The following is an 18,004-nucleotide window of genomic DNA, read 5'->3' on the forward strand; positions in this document are numbered from 1 at the left end:
TGTGGTTTTATTTTTTAAAGAAACTTATGTTTTAGAGATAAATACTTAAATATTTATAGGTGAAGTGGGTGACCCTGAGTTGGTAATTGTTGAAATGTGATAAACGGAGGAAGGCTTCTTATATTATTCTGGCCACCACTTTTTTATATGCTTAATATTTTTAATTATAATATCTTTTAATCTACCAAATTAGAGTATTCTAGAAAAAAGATCAATATTCACATAGTGATTAACTATATTCTAGTACTTCCACAGAAATTTTTACAACCACTTAAAAATTATAAATGACTTAATGAAACAGACCACAGGGTCTACCAATCAAAGCTTTACGAACTAAAAGTTAACTCAAGAAACTCTGCTTGGTTCAGGAAGCCTTCATAGCTGCTGTCAATGTTAACTCAAATAGTTTACTATATTTTTCACTTTTTTAAGATTTTTAAAAATCTGCTTAAGACCCTGCAAATCAAACACAAACCAAATACATTATTAAAAGGAGAAGTTAATGTCAATCTTAAACCACTTTGCTTTGTGGTTTCAGGTATTAAAATGTAAACTTTCATGCAGTGACAATACTACTACTACATGCTGGCAAGCATCCCAACAGAAGTTAATACCAGCAACACATGGCATTACCCATCCCCCTCCCAAAAGAATATCAGAGACTATTTCCACTTTTATTTCTTCCTGTTACCCACAAGCAGGTGGCAACATAACACCAGTTTCAACAAGCAGGCAAAGTTACCCCTCTGCAGGAATAGATGACCACTGAAACAAATCCCTGAATTCTTTCAAAGGAATTCGCTTTCATCCTGGTTTAAAAGCACTTCATGTAAAAGCCAACTTCCTTATTCTGAATGTACATTTCTTGAACTTCACCACCACCAACAAAAAACATTTACTAAGCCCAGCACCGGCTACATATGTTATTTAATTCTCAATGCAACCTTATTTTATAGATGAGAAAACAGGCTTTGAAAGGTTAGGCCCCTTTTGCAATATGTGTTGGAGAAAGGATCTGAATCTACATCAATCTGACATAAGTCCATGCTCATAACCACTTCACTATATTGCCTCCCATAAAATTAAAGTAGTCTATGATCAATAATGTATATTATGGACATAAAGATGCTCATATAACCTGACAAATTTAAAGCAAGAATCAAATCATAAAGTGGACTTAATGAAGTGATTATCTTTTTATAAACTTCTAATTCAACAAAAGGATATAATCTGTAAATAAAATAAGTGATTTTTTACTTTATTTCCCATATTCGTTTTATAATGAAAACATCTTTAATAAATAAGTCAATTTTATTATCAAATGAATTTTTCTGATACTGAATGAGACCCTCTAAGTTTCATGAATTTTTTATGTAAATGAGTTGCCTACCGAGCTTGAAAGAAAAAGTGGTCATTTACCCACAAAGTTAAGTAACAGTAAATTCAAATACTGCTATCAAATGTCAAATGCCAACCAATTCAATCTTGGAGCAAAATGTTTACCATTACAGAATCAGAGGTCCTCAGAAATAAAAATCAGGCCTCGGCACTTCCAAATAGTGAATGAGAACCATCTGGGTAACTCAATTTTCAGAAGTTGGTTGATTTTACTAAAACAGAGATAAGGGCCGCCCATTTTTAAAAATCATTATCTTGCATTTATTTATGCATTCCCCCCTCCCGGAATGGTCCACATGGACCACTAATTTATAATCTGGCATTTTCTCTCTCCTGGCTCTGGTCTGTTCACACTACATTATTGGAGTAACATACAAAATTCAGAAAATTCAACAATTAAGAGCCTGGCAAGTTATTTTGCAAAGCACCTTGGCACCCAAACATAAATGGTTAAAATGTTTTCCTGCTGTCAGTAACATGCTTTTTTACAAGGAGGACTTGTTAATATAGCAGAACTGCTACTCAACTCCCCTAAACCTCGCCCAAAGAGAAAATGAAGAATAATAAAAACGCCAATATGAAAGTTTCCTCGGGTGTTCTGAAAAAAGGGAGGATCCATCGAAAGTCCCTGTTAAATGTAACGCTTTTTAAATGTTTCTCCTGGAAACCAAGCCAGTTGGCTGAGCTGGGCTTTTTTGTGTAGGAAATGACCCTGCTCTGAACTCTATGCTGAGCAAGTGAAATGCTGGTGAATTATCGATCGGCCGTGGGAATCGTATCTCTCTAGGTCTTCCCTCCTCTACTACTTCCCAGCAGGAACAGAGTGCCGAAATCCTTTAACTCCAGGACTAAGCACTTCAGTCACCTCTCCAGCACTCTCCATTCGGCCCCCACCCCGTTTCACCTGCGATGCTGACGCAGGTGAACGCTTCTTTTAATAATCCCACCCTGACAGATGGACGATCTACAGTATATTAACTGTTGTGAAACAGCCATCCCGAATGTGATTTCAATCGTATGAGACTCTGAAGTGTAAATTGCCTTAGACTAATTCCCCACCAAATCCTTTCTTCTTTGAGAGGTTAGAGCATCAGAAGTGGTTTCATTTGCATTTACAATACACACACACACACACACACACACACACACACACACACACACACACCTTTCTTTCTTAAGCCACATTTAGATAAAAGTGCTGACCTACAGAAACACAAGCATTACTGCCAATACCCATCATCTTATGCCCGACTGCCCCAGAAGACTGAGAAAGAGGAAAAAAGATGAAGCGAGGGCTTCATGTCAGGTTCATGGTTTGTCACCCTAAGTTTCAAGTGCACATTAGGCTCCCGCAGCCGGAGCCTCCGTAGAGGTAAAGAAAGAAAAGGGGCGGGGAGCAGGGGATTCTGCGGGCAGAAGCCCCGACGGGGCGCCCGTTCGGGACGCCGGATTTCCCTCTTTTCCCTTCCCCCCCCCCCCCCCCCCCCACCCCGGGACAGCCCGGCGGAATTCCACCGCTGCCGCTGGCCGGGAACAATGCCGCGTACGGGACCCCCGCCCTGCACCCCCCGTCGTCCGCCACTCACCACCCAGGTCAGTGCCCCGTTGCCGCCGGCTCCCGCGCCGCCGCCGGCCTTGGCCATGGCGGGTGCCTCCGCTCACAGGCCCCGAGGCCGCGGCCGCCGCTCCCGCCTCCCTGCCGGCCGCCGGGCCCCTCTGCTCCGCACCGACCGCTCCGCTCGCCGTGCTCCTAGCGGCGCCGCCCCCCGCGCCCCATCGCCGAGACCCGGGACGGACGCCCGGCCGAGCCCGCGGAGGAGGCCGCGCCGCCCGGCGCCCTCAAACTCGAGGCGCGGCGGCCGCGTCGCCCGGGCCTAGGGCAGCCGCTGAGGAAGAGGTGGAGAAGGAAGCGGGAGGACGGCGGCGCCTGAGCCGCGGTGCTTCCTCCTCGCCCGCCCGCGGGCGCCGCAGCAAGCCGGGCCGAGGCCCGGAGGTGCGCGCGGCGAGCGCAGCCGGAGAGCCCGGGGCGTCCAGACGTGGCGGGGACGCAAAGGCGCCTTGTCCTTCCTCACACTCAGCTAAGGCCGGCCGCTCGGGTTGCCGGAGTCGCCGCTGCCGCCGCCTCAAAAGCCGCCTTCGTCGGCCGCGCTGCACCCCCGACTTCCTCACATCCACACACCGAGAAGGACAATAAACAGAGCCACCGCCGCCGCGGTCGCCTCCCTCTTGTCCGGCATAACACCGCACACACACATTCGCACACCAGGGAGGGCGGGAGGGAGGGTGGGCGCGGTGGCCGCCTCGCTGTCAGTCAGCCTTTTGGCGCCCAATCGGGGCCTTTTCGCCGCAACCCCTCGACCAATCCCAAAATTCCAAGCCCCCGGAGGGGCGGGACCCGAGGGGGAAACGTCATTGCGGGTAGCAACCGAAGGGAAGACTTGGGGTTTTTTGTTTGTGTGTGTCTGTGGGTTTTCCATTTGAGGGGAGAGCAGGGGCTGCTGTCAAGGGTCATTTGAGGGCGGCAAAAGGAAAGGGTCGAATTGGCCTCGGGTCGATTGTAATCCTCCGAGCGTGCTGTTTACTCTAAGACCTGCCGGCGAAGCCAAGGCATTGCTTTGCTTGGGGCCGCTGTGGGGGGAGGAGGGGGAGAAGGGGGGTGGCAGGAAGAAGCCGAGGGCAGTCCCAAAGGGAAAGTATTTTTAAAGAGCGGTTGTAAACCGCAGGCAAGACGTTGTAGATCACTGGTGCAAGGAGGGCCCCGTGACCCCGGCCTCCCCAAGGCTCCAAGTGGACGCTGCTGTCGAAAGAATCCTCTGCTCAGACCTTCCCCTCCTCCATCTCTTTCCCTCCCTCTCCTGTCCTCCCCTCACCCTCAATGGGATACGGTCAGTTTCAGGGAAACTGCATTTAAAGAATTTGAATGATAAGGGATGCACAGAGAACGTTCCAGGGAAAGAATGCAGGGTGGGTTGAGGGTTCCGTTTCTACTCTTTGTTGACCTTTCTCTCTTCTCTGAACAATGCGGATTTGCCACTGTCACTTTTCGTTCTCATTTCTCCAGCTACGTCTACGAGGGCATATTTAATTTTTTAAACTGCTTTCAGTGGAATTTTCAAATGCCCACTAAGGAATAATTTCATTCACGTTAAAGCTTTCTAAGAAAGAAAATTACCCATATAGCCGCACCAAAGTCTTTGGCAGATGGAAGAAGGCTTTAGCTCACCCTGCTTTTCAGTGTAATTCCATTCAACAAGTATTGATTGGATACACACTCTGCCACTCTGTGCCAGGCTCTGTGATGGGTTCAAAATAAAAACAGGGCCCCCAATTTCAAGTCATTTATCAGCTGGCTTGTGAGACGGACTAAAAGGGAGTTAACTATCACTAAAATGAGTATTTGAGGGCATGAATTGCCACCAAATGGCTGTGACAAGAGAGCTTTTTAAAAAGATAAAAGCCGTATTGCTGCTTTGTGGAAAAGGTGTTTTTGTGAACTTCTGTGCATTTCCTCTCAAGGGAAAACAAAAATGTCTCAGGTCACATATTTTAACTGCCTGCTGAGTCCAGAGAGGTGGAGAACTCTGAAACATGGAAATAATTTAAACAGTTTTTCTTAATTAGCTCTCTAGTGGCCATGTAATTCTGGCATATTTGGGACTTTGGTTTAGAACAGTGAAGCCTTTCTTTACCTTGAACTTGAGGTGCAAGCTTGTAAATCAAGCAGACCAGGGCTAATCTGGGCTCTGAACCTGACCAACTAAGTATTTGTGCCTTGTTATTTGACTTCCCTGAGCCTGTCTATGCCTTGTTAAAATGAGAGTTTTTGCTCTTGTGCTTACTGTGACTTTACACTTCAAAGTACATATATTTTATAAGTTTGAAAGGGGTAAATAATTTTAAAGTTTGTGAGGTTTTTTTTATAAAGATATATGCATTAAGTAGAAGCCAAGCTATAAAATATATAACGTCTCCTTTTTCAAACTTCAGTTTTCAAAGCTCTTCAGCCTGAGATTTTGAATGACTAAAACAATATGTTCAAAACTCAGGTTAATTAATGGAACTTCATGTTTATCTTTTCACTCGCCTCATATGTAAACCACTGAGCCTTTTGCCTTCTAAGTGTGAAGACACTGTAGTAAATGTAACTTATTATGAAAATACTGACTTACCGAAAGAAACACAAATAAAGTAGTTGAATATACATGCAAATCAACAGCTTAAGGCAGAAATTCATGAGGAATGGGAGAAAGCATCTAGATCAAAAGTATCTCAGCTCCTGAAGAACTGTTTTGTTTCATTTTTTTTAACTGTGTGCAATAGACTTAACATTTATTATCTTTTTAATAAAATTGGCTATGCCCAACTTGAGCACAGCTTTCCCATCTAGGGCTTTGTCAAATACTTTTCATTTATATACAAATTATAGTAATAATTGCCACATTAAAAATCTATATCAGGTTTGTCTTGTTTGGAATACTACGCTATTCATATGTGCGTGTTACATTTAAAGACTTAATTTCCGTCTCATAGCAAACACCAGCCAAAATAAAAAATTGTAGAAATCAAAGTCAGTTCTATAAACTGTAAAAATAAAGGCCTTTAACCAAGCTTTTTTAGTAGCTTCCATGGGAGCTTATCTTAACTACTTAAGAACTTTTATTTTTAGATTTTATGTTTTCCTATGATAGCAATAAAAAAATATGTATTTATTAAATGTCTATTGTCTGTTAGGTACTCAGGACCTGGGAATACAAAATGCAGTGAAGATGTGGTCTCTGCCTTGAGTTCACACCTTGTGTTACAAAGTTTTGAGCTAATCTTTTAAGTCAAAAGCAATTTGATATTTATTCATTTGCCCTTTAATTTACAGTTTACCTGATGAGTCACACCTATCATTGCACATTATACACAGCATGTAATTTAATCAATAAATAAATTAAGAAGATTGTAATTCAAAACTATACTTCTAGATACCCGGCAAAATTTCAAAAGAGTTTCCATTTAAATCATGTATTGTTCCAACACTGAGATTCAGTTAGGAGGTTGGGGAACGAATCTTTAACCTACTAAACATTTAAGTAAGTTAATGTTTGAATTCAAGATTCAACATCTGCAATTTGACCTCTCCATCTCATTATATTAGTTTTTTCTTTTTAAAGATTTTATTTGAGAGGGAGCGCACACATATGAGCTCAAGATAGAGATAGGGAGCATGAGATGGGGACCCACAGAGGGAGAGGGAGAAGCAGATTCTCCCACTGAGCAGGGAGCCTGACAATGTGGGGCTCAATTCCTGCAACCCCGGGATCATGACCTGAGCCAAAGGTGATTCTTAAATGAGCCACCCAGGCATCTCCCACTGTATTGGTTTTTATGGATCCTTTATATATACAAAGTAGCTAGGCAGAGAACAAGAAAAATTCGTATCTGGCCTACAGTAAACCCAATAAATGGTTGTCCAGGTAATATTGTCCAGGTATTAAATGTTGTAAATGTAATTTAATGTGTTGTATTTCCTTAGAAGTGAACTTAAAGTAAAGAAGGAAGCTACCATCAATGCAGCTTTTAGGTTTTCAACATTTCTATAGTAAATATAATAGATTATTAACTGATTTTCAAAAGTATTTGACTGCTCCAAATATTTTATATTTTTACTTTTAAAATGGTACTTAAGGGGTGCCTGGGTGGCAATCAGTTAAGTGTTGGACTCCTGGTTTCTGCCCAGGTCATGAACTCAGGATTGTGAGATTGAGCCCTGTATTGGGCTCTGCACTAAATGGGGAGTCTGCTTGAGATTGTCTCTCTCCTTCTGCCCCTCCTGCTCATTTTCTCTCTCTCTCTCTCTCTCTCTCTCTCTCTCAAATCTTAAAAAAATAAATAAAAGGTACTTAAGGACCAACGGTAATGTTTATGGATGGATGAAGATATCAGTGATCACCACATTCCTGAGTATTATCACCACCGGGAAGACAGATAAAGGCTAAAGGTCTCCAATTTCTCCCTATAATAAGTATGGGATGTTTGTTTTGTTTGACTTTTTTTGGTTTGGAGGAGTTTGTTTTGATTGGTTTTGGCCAAGTAAGCTATGCTGATCCTCTGGTGAGGTCTCTAATTACTTAGACAGAAGGGACATTTTCAGTTATTTTACATGATGTAGGTCAGCAATAATTCAAGGCTCTTAACTACTCTACTGAATTATATAATATGGAGAATATAATTAGCATGTGCCTTAGTTAAAAAAGCTGTTCTTGGCCTTTAAAAGTTATTTGAAAAGATTGGGTCTTTCAAAGAAGCATTTTATTCTAAGAAAACCTTGCTTTAGAGGACATTAGATGCTGCTATCACTCACATAATCTTCACCAACAGAATATTATATGATCCTAGCAAATGTGTATTGCTAAGTTGCATTTAAAATCTGGTTGCCCAGAGGCATCTGATTCAGTTACTCAGTAGGTTTATAAGACTCAGATCTAAAGAAAGAAGATAAAAGTGGCTTTCCTAACTCAACTGTTTCTGTTTCAGAAGAGCTGGGAACTCTAAGGCTAGAGTCGCCAAGTTGTTTTCTTTCTGTAGTATATTTAAAAACTTAATGGTCATGGGTGAGGGGAACCCAGGAAGTGTAAGGAATTTCTACACCTGAAGACTCTAAGATATAAAGCCTACAAGTTAGAGGGGTTTCTGAAATAGAATAAAAGAGGTACCTGCAAGTTATCTAAGGTGATAACTAAAATTCAGAACTTTAAAAAGATCTTAGTGTACCAATTAACAGTAAAAATGCAATTGTTACCTATTTCCAAAATACTTAAGCACAGATTAGCCCAGATGATATCTTTGTTAGTTTTCTTCTTTGCTTTGAGAGTGCTGTCTGAATATGGAAAGAACTAGAAGGCCCAAGAATGCTGACTCTTCAAAAAACAGATTTCTAGTTAAAATAGTCTTTGAGAAAACTAAAAGGACAAGACCAGCCTATTCAGTAAAGGGTCTACTACACAGTGCTAGCCAAGCTTAGAAACTACCTAGCATGTAGTAGGTGTTCAATAATTACTCAAAGAATCAATTTGAGGCATAGCCAGAAGTTCGCCGAAGCGAAACATCACCAGCAAGGATGGCCCTAAAACGTGGTCAGGTTCCTTAAGTCTTTTGCTTTTTCAAGTGTTCTTGCTTGAATAACAGAGAGGGTAAGGTACCTTAAACTTTATCGTTAACGTTATCAAGAATTGGTTGAAGCATTGTTCCTTTTGGAGAATGAAAAACAGGATGGTATGAGGAGAGAAAGAAGAGGTTATGGTACCAGGAGAAAGAAGTGGAGGTGGGGGAGGTCAGAGCGATAACAAATGTGTGAAATTGTATGAATTTCCAATTGTGTGAAACTGAGTGGAGAAATAAATACATTTTGGTTATGGAATTAGATCAGCCGTTTTGCCAATGCTTACACTTCATTTCATCAAAGAAGGAAACCCCATTCATTGAGAACCCTGCTATCTTTGGTATAGGGCAGGCACTTTCACACATATAAGCTTAATTAACTGTCAGCAACCTAAGAGAGAGGTATTCTCATTCTTATTTCATAGTCAAGGAAACTAAATGTCATAGAAAGTCACCGAACGGAGTCAGTGGTGGAACTGAAATTCAAACCCAAGTCTCTTACTCCAAACCATACACTTTTGTAATGCTGCCAAGTTGGCTAACACACTTGGCAATATAGCATATCTGGCAACGTGTTAGGAACTTGGCAATACTGGTGAATAATTCTGGCCCTCAGTAAAACCCTTTGGTTGATAGATTTTATTGTTGGACTATGGTGACAAGTATCTGCAATTTGCATGACCAACTAGAAGTTCTCTTTGAAACCAGCCTAAATCTGCTTTGTCTTACCTTGTTATAAAATAAGTTGGTTATTGGGGTCCAAAGGATCCATCATCAAAGAAAACCTGAGGCCAAAGATGCTGTGGGTCCTGTGACTTCTATCTATAGGATTTTAAACCTTATAATCTAAACCCATAACCCATAAAGTTAGCTACTTTGAGTGATAATCATAACACTCAAAGTAGCTAACTTTCCAATACAGGAGGAAAACCAGAAAAGTACCATGGAACTAGACTCTTGGATTGATATTTTGGATAACTTCAAATTCACTGAAAGCAGCATAAAAATTCTCAAAGTGTTCAGTCACACAGGCAAGACTTGTTTGTGGACACTTCCTGTTATAAGGATTATTTGCTTTATTGTGATCTATTTTTATGTGTTACATTTTTGGACCTCCCATTTTAACATTTTGCAAATAAAGTTTGTTAGTACCTCAGTTCCCTGAGGTAGAAAAGGGTATTTTGGAAATTATAAGTCCCAGAGACCATGCACACTATTATACAGTACACATGCATATGGGATTCAGAAAACACGTTAGCATTTTTAAGTCTGAGCAATCTTGCAGTGAACAAGTCATACTTAGCCTTGAAACTATCTTCAGGAATCTCTATTAGCACCGTTGGAATTTATGTTTTAATGAAAAGACTTTGGGAAATACTGCCACTTTTTATATTACTTCTGTTATCACAACACGTTTATTTTTACAAATTTAAAAAGTAGAAATAAATATAAAGCAAAGAAACAAAATGACCCATTGTTCCACCACCCAAATAATTACTATTAAAATTTGGTGAATAGCTTTCGACCAAAACAAATATATACACTCAAAAACATATACTTTTTTTTTTTAAGGGAGCAATAGGCTCTAGTAAGTTACTTAAAATTTAAAAATGAGTTCTATCCCACCTGAATAGCTAAAAGTAAAATACCAACTGTTGGTGAGGAGGTGGAGCAAGAGAAAAGCTCATATACTGCTGGTAATACATAGCTTAGTAAAAAACCACCTTAGAACACTGTTTAGTAGCTGCTCCTAAAGCTGAGCACTCACATAGAGTAATGAACCAAAAAGTCTGCTCCTAGTTACGTCCAGATAGAAATTCATACTTATATATACCAAAGACATATATAAGAATGTACAGAGCAACACTGTTCATAGTAGTAGCCTCAAACTAGAAAATCCAAATGTCCATCAATGATAGAATGGCTACATTGTGTATGCATACAATGGACTACTGTTTAGCAATGAAAATGAGTGATCTGCTACACCTAACATGTAGGAATTTCTCCAATATAATGTAAAGTTAAAGAAGTCAAACAGAAAAGACTATGTACTTTGTGATTCCCTTTCTATAAAGTTTAGAAAGAAGCAAAACTAATCTATGATGCTAGAAGTCAGGATGTGGTTACCTGTGGGAGGAGGATTCTGGGTGCTGGTAATATCTATTCTTTGAACTCGGTGGTGAATACAGGATTCTGTTCATTTTGAAAAGTCATCCGGCTGTACACTTTTCTATATGGATATTATGCTTTGATTTGAAAATTTACTTTAAAAAAACACTGTATCACGAACACTTGACAAGAAAGAAACGTGTGTGGAAAGACCAAATCGATGCCTCGGAGGTCATCAGTGATTAGAAGATTTGTACTCTGAATGTGAAGTGATAGGGATAGCCTTATTTATTTCATGAGTGTTTTCCCTTTTCTATGTGCACAAAATGCGTAAGATTGAAGAGTTCTTTCAATAAGCACAAAATGAAACTTACATAATTTTAAAAAAACAAACGCTGCCACATCTGAAGTTCTACAAAATCATTAATGAAATTCCCTAATTGCTATATTTGCCTGCATACCTTCACTTCCTGAACTAACTCCCTCAATTTTCAAGGAAAAGAAATATAGACTTTTTCTAATAACAAAACAATAACTGTAACTATTATTTTTTGGCACTTACTGTATGTTGGCACTTGGCCAACATATCACTCTCATTATCTACTTGCATTAGTCCTCATGAGACTTGCATGAGCTCGGAATTTTTTTTAAAAAGTTATCAAAATTAGGGATGCTGGGGTGGTTCAGTGGGTTAAGCGTCTGCCTTTGGCTCAGGTTATGATCTCAGAGTCCTGGTTTTGAGTCCCGCATCGGGCTCCTTGCTCAGCGGGGAGCCTGCTTCTCCCTCTGCCTGCCACTCTCCCTGCTTGTGTTCTCTCTCTCTCTGTCTGACAAAATATTTTTTAAAATATAAAAAAATAAAAGTTAGCAAAATTATAAATGTAATACCTTCTGGTTGTAAAAATCCGTTAAAAAGTGTGTCGATTAAGGAATGCAAACAGTCCTCAACATGCCTTTTCCCCCATAAATGTCACTGATTAACAAGCTGGTATGTATCCTTCCAGATCTTTTATATGTATGTGGAAACCCACACAGGCACACAGAAGAGAGGTCAGTTATTAATGGCATTATATTATAAATACAACTCTGTGAGTTGCTTTACTTTATGTCCTGGCAATCTTTTTATGTCTGTCCCTAGATCATCTCATTCTTTTAATGACTGTCCTGATTATTTAACCATTTCACTATAAACAGGGTTTTGCAGCCTCGTTATAAACAGGCTCTCAGCCAGGAATACTATTGACTTTTTGAACTGGATAATCCTTTGAAGACCTGTCATACGCATTTTGAGATGCTTACCAGCCTTCCTGGTCTCTACCCATTAGAAGTCAGTAGCATCCCACCTCACCCCAACCCATCCACCCACCCACCCCCACTGGAACAAAAATGTCTCCAGACATTTTATCCCCTGGAAGACAAAATCCTTCCTTCCTACCACTGTCGAAAAACACTGCTAGAATAGGATATTTATGTTGTTATTTTCAACAATGTCAGATGGATTCATCAAACGTTGGTATTGCTTATTATAAACCACATTTTACAGATGAGCAAATGGAGGCTAGGAAGGTTTATATGCCCAAGGATGATATATCATGCTGCTGTAAGTCGTAAAGATATGAACCCAATTCTGTCTCCTCCAGAGTTTGTGATTTTAATCTCCTTCCCAATCCTACTATCAGTTTACTACCCAGGAGGTTGTTTTAGGGCCCACTCTAAAGGAGATAGTCAGAACAGTGAATATCACTATTTGTTGAGACTAGGTATTAAAAATATCTTATTTCTGATAAACATTCTTCAGCTTCTTTTGACAGAACCAGGAGTTAAAAACTTCTCTTTCTAAAGTTGTCCATAGCAGAATAAGTCATTTGTAATAAACACTTAAACTAAGAAAACTTCAGGAATTTTTAAACAGATAGCTAATATAGTATCACCATAGTTAATGAGAGCTAACCTAGTTTATATTGGTAGTAGGCCCAAAGTCGGGGTTCTAGATCTTTCTGAGCCAGGCCGCTTTGCCATCATCATCGTCAATGAGTACAGATGTGTATCAAGCTCCTATCGCATATGGTAGCACACTGTTAGTCCCCTGCACTCCGGATTTCCTCCCCAAGTGCTGGGTGGACATCTTGTAACACCAAACAACTGATAACAAGGCAAATGAAGCAACAAAGTAAAACAAATTCAAAATTAACATAGCTGTTAATATTGAGTATTTACTTTGTATCAGGTATTTAAATCAGCTGTTGTCGCCTTTCATTCCACAATTATTTGAATACCTACCATGTACTAGCTGGGATGCCAGGTGCCATAGATATAGGAGTAAACGGGAGGCATAGAGCATGCCTCTATGAAAGCATGTGAAGGACATTAAGCATGTTCCTTAAATAACTGTGATTAGTGGGGGAAAACATCATGAGGGTGGGGACTAGGGAAGGTTTTCCCAAGAAAGGAGGTTGAGCCCTAAGTCTAGCAATAGCATGTGTGAAACTGCCAGGTAGGATGGATCGAAGTAGAGTTGAGGAAGTGAGAGCAGACTATGGCCAGGGTCAGATCAAGCAGGGTCTATTAGGACATGTTAGGGATTTTTATCTTTGGCCCTGAAAAGTCCATGGAAAACACTGAAGGGGTTTTAAGCTGTGGAGTGTCATGATCCCATTTGGAGTTTCCTATTCTATTTGCTCTAAATAGAATTAGTATTAGCTCATTCTTACAGAAAAGGGTTTTAGAGACCATGTCTTGGAAATTGTAGTAACTTGCCTACTATACTACAGTACATTCTTTCATTCCTAGAAAAATGAGATAAAATGGGTCAGGGTTATTATTGTCTCCCTCTTACTAACAAGTAATGACTCCTTCACAGTCTTGGCCTTGAAATTTTCCCCTTATTGAGGATTATGGGACCTCTGGTTAAACAATGAATCAAGGCCTTGGAAGCTTAACAGAGGACATGTTACTGTTGATTCTCTGCTTCTATTTTGTTCTTAATTTTCTTATCTGTAGAATGAGAACTTTCCTTCTGATAAATAACCTGATGGAGAATAACATGATGAATCAAGAGTGATTGCTAGTAGAGTTCTAAGAACAGAAAGAAAAAAAAAATCCCAGTGATTCTAATATTAAGTCCAGGCAAGCATCATTTATGGGTTGTCATTTTAAAAATCTGTCTCTCTGAACACTTCATCCATAAATTCCCTGCTTTCTTCGGTTACTGGTGGTGAAGTAATCTCCCTAATAGCTGAGCTGACCCTTCCCAGAGGACCTCTGACAACCATGTAACGATTGCTTCACCTACTTATGGGGATCTGATAATACAGAAGAGCCAAAGCCTGAAGTGTTTGGCGAGTACCTTGGTTTTGAATTTCTCGCAGGAATTTAACACACTGCCACATTCTTGCTTTTTTAATTAAGCTCTCTCCCACTTTCACTTTTTCAGATTTCTTGTTTGTTCAATCGTCTCCAGGAACTGATCTCAAACAATGTTTTTCACAGCTGTTTTGGAGGCCCTGGCGTCACTTTTACAGGTTTTATTCGTTAAATCATTTGTTCTGAAGCGTAATTTCCCTGGGTCTCTAGTTTCTTCATCTGTAAAATGTAAGGAATTTGGATTCAATTCCTCCTTGTAGCTAAATATTTCTAGGATTTGACTCTTACCATTATTCAAATGTAGAGTAGTAATTTGAGAAATATGACCAATGAGTTACATTCTCCCTTTCACAGCTTTAGGGAACTTTCTTTTCTGTAACTTGATACTAAACATTTCATATTTTGCCTACACTGTTGGCGTCTGAAAGAATGAATGCAGCCAGACTTCTTTCAACAGCACTGAATGAGAGCATCCATTGTTTGCCAGTGAGGATCAAAAAAATAAAATATCCTAGTATAACAATTAGGAGAAAGACCTGTGACTAGATCCATTTTGTGCTTGGCTTTGGCAATATCAAAAATGCCCTTGCTTGGGGCGCCTGGGTGGCTCAGTTGGTTAAGCGACTGCCTTCAGCTCAGGTCATAATCCTGGAGTCCCGGGATAGAGTCCCGCATCAGGCTCCCTGCTCAGCAGGGAGTCTGCTTCTCCCTCTGACCCTCCCCCCTCTCATGTGCTCGCTCGCTCTCTCTCATTCTCTCTCTCAAATAAATAAATAAAATCTTTAAAAAAAATGCCCTTGCTGTTTAAAAAGTTATTTTGGTATCTTACCCTTTTATTAAAGTGTCCTCTTCAGAGGTCATGGTGAGGGGGAAGTGATTCTGGGAAACATAGTTTCACCTAATCTCATCATCCAACTTCTTTTTCCACTGGTGAGAGTTGAGCCTTGAGTCCCCACAAAAGAAATAGCTTAGCATTAGGGCTGTTTGGGCCCTGAATGAGCTGACCATTCATTTCACTTCTCCTCAGAAAAAGCCACCTACATTTTCCCTCTTCCTTAAAGACCACCCCATGGACCAGGGAAATTTTTGTTGAATTGATTTGTTCTCATTCCTGAAGCTCCCTTGTTCTATTTCTTGACTGATTTTTTTATGTTAAATTTTAATCATCAGCTTAAGACAAGTCACAAAATCGTTTGCTAATAAACCTAAATTGCAGGAAAGTCAAGAATAAAAGAAAAAAATCAATACCATAGCCCCCAGTAACTTGCTGTAATTCTATTTTCATGTCAACAGATTTTCTTGGAGAATTGTTATTTCTAGTACAAAAAAAAATTGGAGATTGTAATAACAAAGACTAGCAGCCACCTTGTTAGGCTTTACTGTTAGGTCTGAACTCTATTGATATTTTCCATCTGTCTACTTACTCTCCTTGCAGCTAGCTGTTCTCTGTCTTCCTCCTACCCCAACTTCCTAGCATCAGACATAAGGCCAAGAAAGCATCAAAAACCCAAGCTTGATACTTTCCGCTCCCGGAACGGTGGTGATTGGGAACCAAGTAGAGGAGGTATAATGGAATTGGTCATCAAGCAAACATAATAAAACCAGCAACATTTGGAAAGAATTACCTATTCAAAACAGAACTCAGACCTTCTCATGGCCTCCATGACAAAAGTTCCAACATTTCCTTATCTAGAAATAATGCCTTTCAGTCCATAGAGGGAACAGAAAAATTGGGAACATCACTGCTACAGGTAACTTGTTGGCCCAATTTTACATTATGCTATGGTTTGAAAGTGAGTGCCCTCCCAAAATTCATATTGAAATCCTAATGTCCAATGTGATGGTGTTAGGAGGTGGGGCCTTTGGGAAATGGTTAGGCCAAAAGGGTGGAGCCCTCCTGAATGGGATTAATGCCTTGGGAGAAGTGAAATTAATGCCCTCATAAAAACTGAATATGGCCCCTGAGGAAGTTGCAAACCAGGGGAAAACAATCTACAAAACTATAATATTAATATGTATGTTTATGATAAGAAGATAATAGAATCACTAAATTCTACTCCTGAAACCATGATTACATTATATGTTAACTAACTAGAATTTATTTATTTATTTAAAGATTTTATTTATTTATTTATTTGAGAGAGAGATTGAGAGTGAAAGAGCGTGTGCTGGGGGAGAGGCAGACTCCCCACTGAGCCGGGAGCCTGATGCGGGGCTCGATCCCAGGACCCTGGAATCGTGACCTGAGCTGAAGGCAGATGCTTACCCAACTGAGCCACCCAGGCGCCCCTTAACTAATTAGAATTTAAATAAAAATTTGAAACACTCAAAAAAAGAAGAAAAACAATATACAAATTGTCTCACAGTATCCACTGGCATAGTCAGTATATCAGGCAATTGAAACTATGGAACACAAGAATAACTATAAGGACAATGAGATTGGGTGGTGATTGCCAAGGTTCATTGACTTTCCTCAGAAATAAACTAGATGATAAAGGAAATTAACAAGAATTAAAGAAAAAAAAAGAGGCCTGCCAGAGCTCCCTAGCCCCCTCCACTATGTGAGCACACAGCAAGAAGCTGGCTGTCTGCAACCCAGAAGAGAGCTTTCACTAGACACCGAATCTGCCATTGCCATCATCCTGGGTTTACCAGACTCCAGAACGGTGAGAAATAAATGTTTGCTGTGTATAACTCATTCAGGCTCTGGAATTTTGTTATAGCAGCTCAGACAGACTGACACATTACTTTTTCCAGAAAGTTGATTTTGTCAGGACAGACTGGTATTTCAGAGGAAGGGAGGGAATGAGTTACAGGGAAAGCAGTTGGAAAGAAGAGTCCCAGTTCCAAATTTTACCGGGGCCAGCTTTGAGTATAGTTCAGATGAGTGGAATGCTTGGACCCACTCTTTAAGCAAGGCTTTTTACAGGTCCTGGAGTTCAAACTCCAGTTTTCCTTCAAACCAGACCCAAACTGGAAGGATCCAAAAAGACATATATATATGCAAAAATGGAATAATAAATACTATCTCCCTACTTTAGGAAACAAAGCTACTTTTCATTTGAGTTATGTATGTACCATACTATGCATTTGATAAAGTGATATAGCTATTAAGACCATTTTAATGAAATTCAGGGAAGCCATTAGATAGGTCCACTATCTCTCAAATAATACATGTGGATCTAAGAATCAAACAAGAGCATGTCCAATTCCTCAGGCTATGTTGCTTTTTTATACCTTACCTTCCTAAATTTAAAATTACTGTGTGCCTCTTATGCATCTAATTGTTCCCCAAGGAAGGCCCCATTCCTCCAGTCTTAAGTATCCTACTCTTATTATCAGGTATTGATATTAACATTTAGTTAGGAAACCTATTTAGAAAATGTAATCCAAGGGAAAAAAATTCAGCAAAAGGGCAGAATTTTACTGGCTGAAGTTAAGTATCACATTCAAAAAGAAATATTTTCACTGGCACTTAATGCATTTTACAACAAATATCATGACCAACCACTAATGATTACTCTAGGCAAAATTATGAAATAGCTTGGTTTTGTCTTTCAAGACCTCACCCACATAAATTCTGTATCTTCTCACATCATAAAAAAATCATTTGCATTCATGTTTATGTACTTCAAAAGAGACAAAAGAGCTTTTCTTTTTACGGGATTTAAAGCTTTAACGTGCTGCCTGACTTCACAGACCCTTCTATATGTTTATAGGTATCACAAGGCTTTAAGAAGGATAACATCTTCCAAAATTATTTGACACAGAACACTTGATGCTTTGGAAGGAGTGCATTTTGAGAAATGCTCACTCACAGGCTATCAGCCAAGTTTTCCCTGCAACCACAACAGTTGAATTTTCCTCTGTGTCCCTGATAAGTAAAAAACTATAAATGAATGATTCAAGAATGAAATTAAGAAAACAATTCCATTTATAATAGAATCAACACGAATAGAGTTTGGAATAAATTGAATAAAACTTCCAA

At 39.9% G+C, this 18,004-nt stretch overlaps 1 protein-coding gene across 3 annotated transcripts in view; it reads right to left on the minus strand.

Annotated features, from left to right (window-relative positions):
• The window catches only part of TOP2B (DNA topoisomerase II beta), a 59,396-nt gene extending 55,722 nt beyond the window's left edge, over window positions 1-3,674 (minus strand). For all 3 annotated transcript variants that reach the window (XM_025883066.2, XM_073900889.1, XM_025883059.2), the window contains exon 1: window positions 2,985-3,674. In XM_025883066.2, the coding sequence (XP_025738851.1) occupies window positions 2,985-3,041 (57 nt within the window). In that variant the 5' untranslated portion in view covers window positions 3,042-3,674. The remainder of the gene's footprint in view (window positions 1-2,984) is intronic.
• Window positions 3,675-18,004: the final 14,330 nt, after the last annotated feature.

Source organism: Callorhinus ursinus, unplaced genomic scaffold (genome assembly GCF_003265705.2).
Source record: "Callorhinus ursinus isolate GAN/ISIS: 27379988/994484 unplaced genomic scaffold, GSC_fseal_2.0 scaffold1, whole genome shotgun sequence".
Classification (NCBI taxonomy): Eukaryota; Metazoa; Chordata; class Mammalia; order Carnivora; family Otariidae; genus Callorhinus; species Callorhinus ursinus.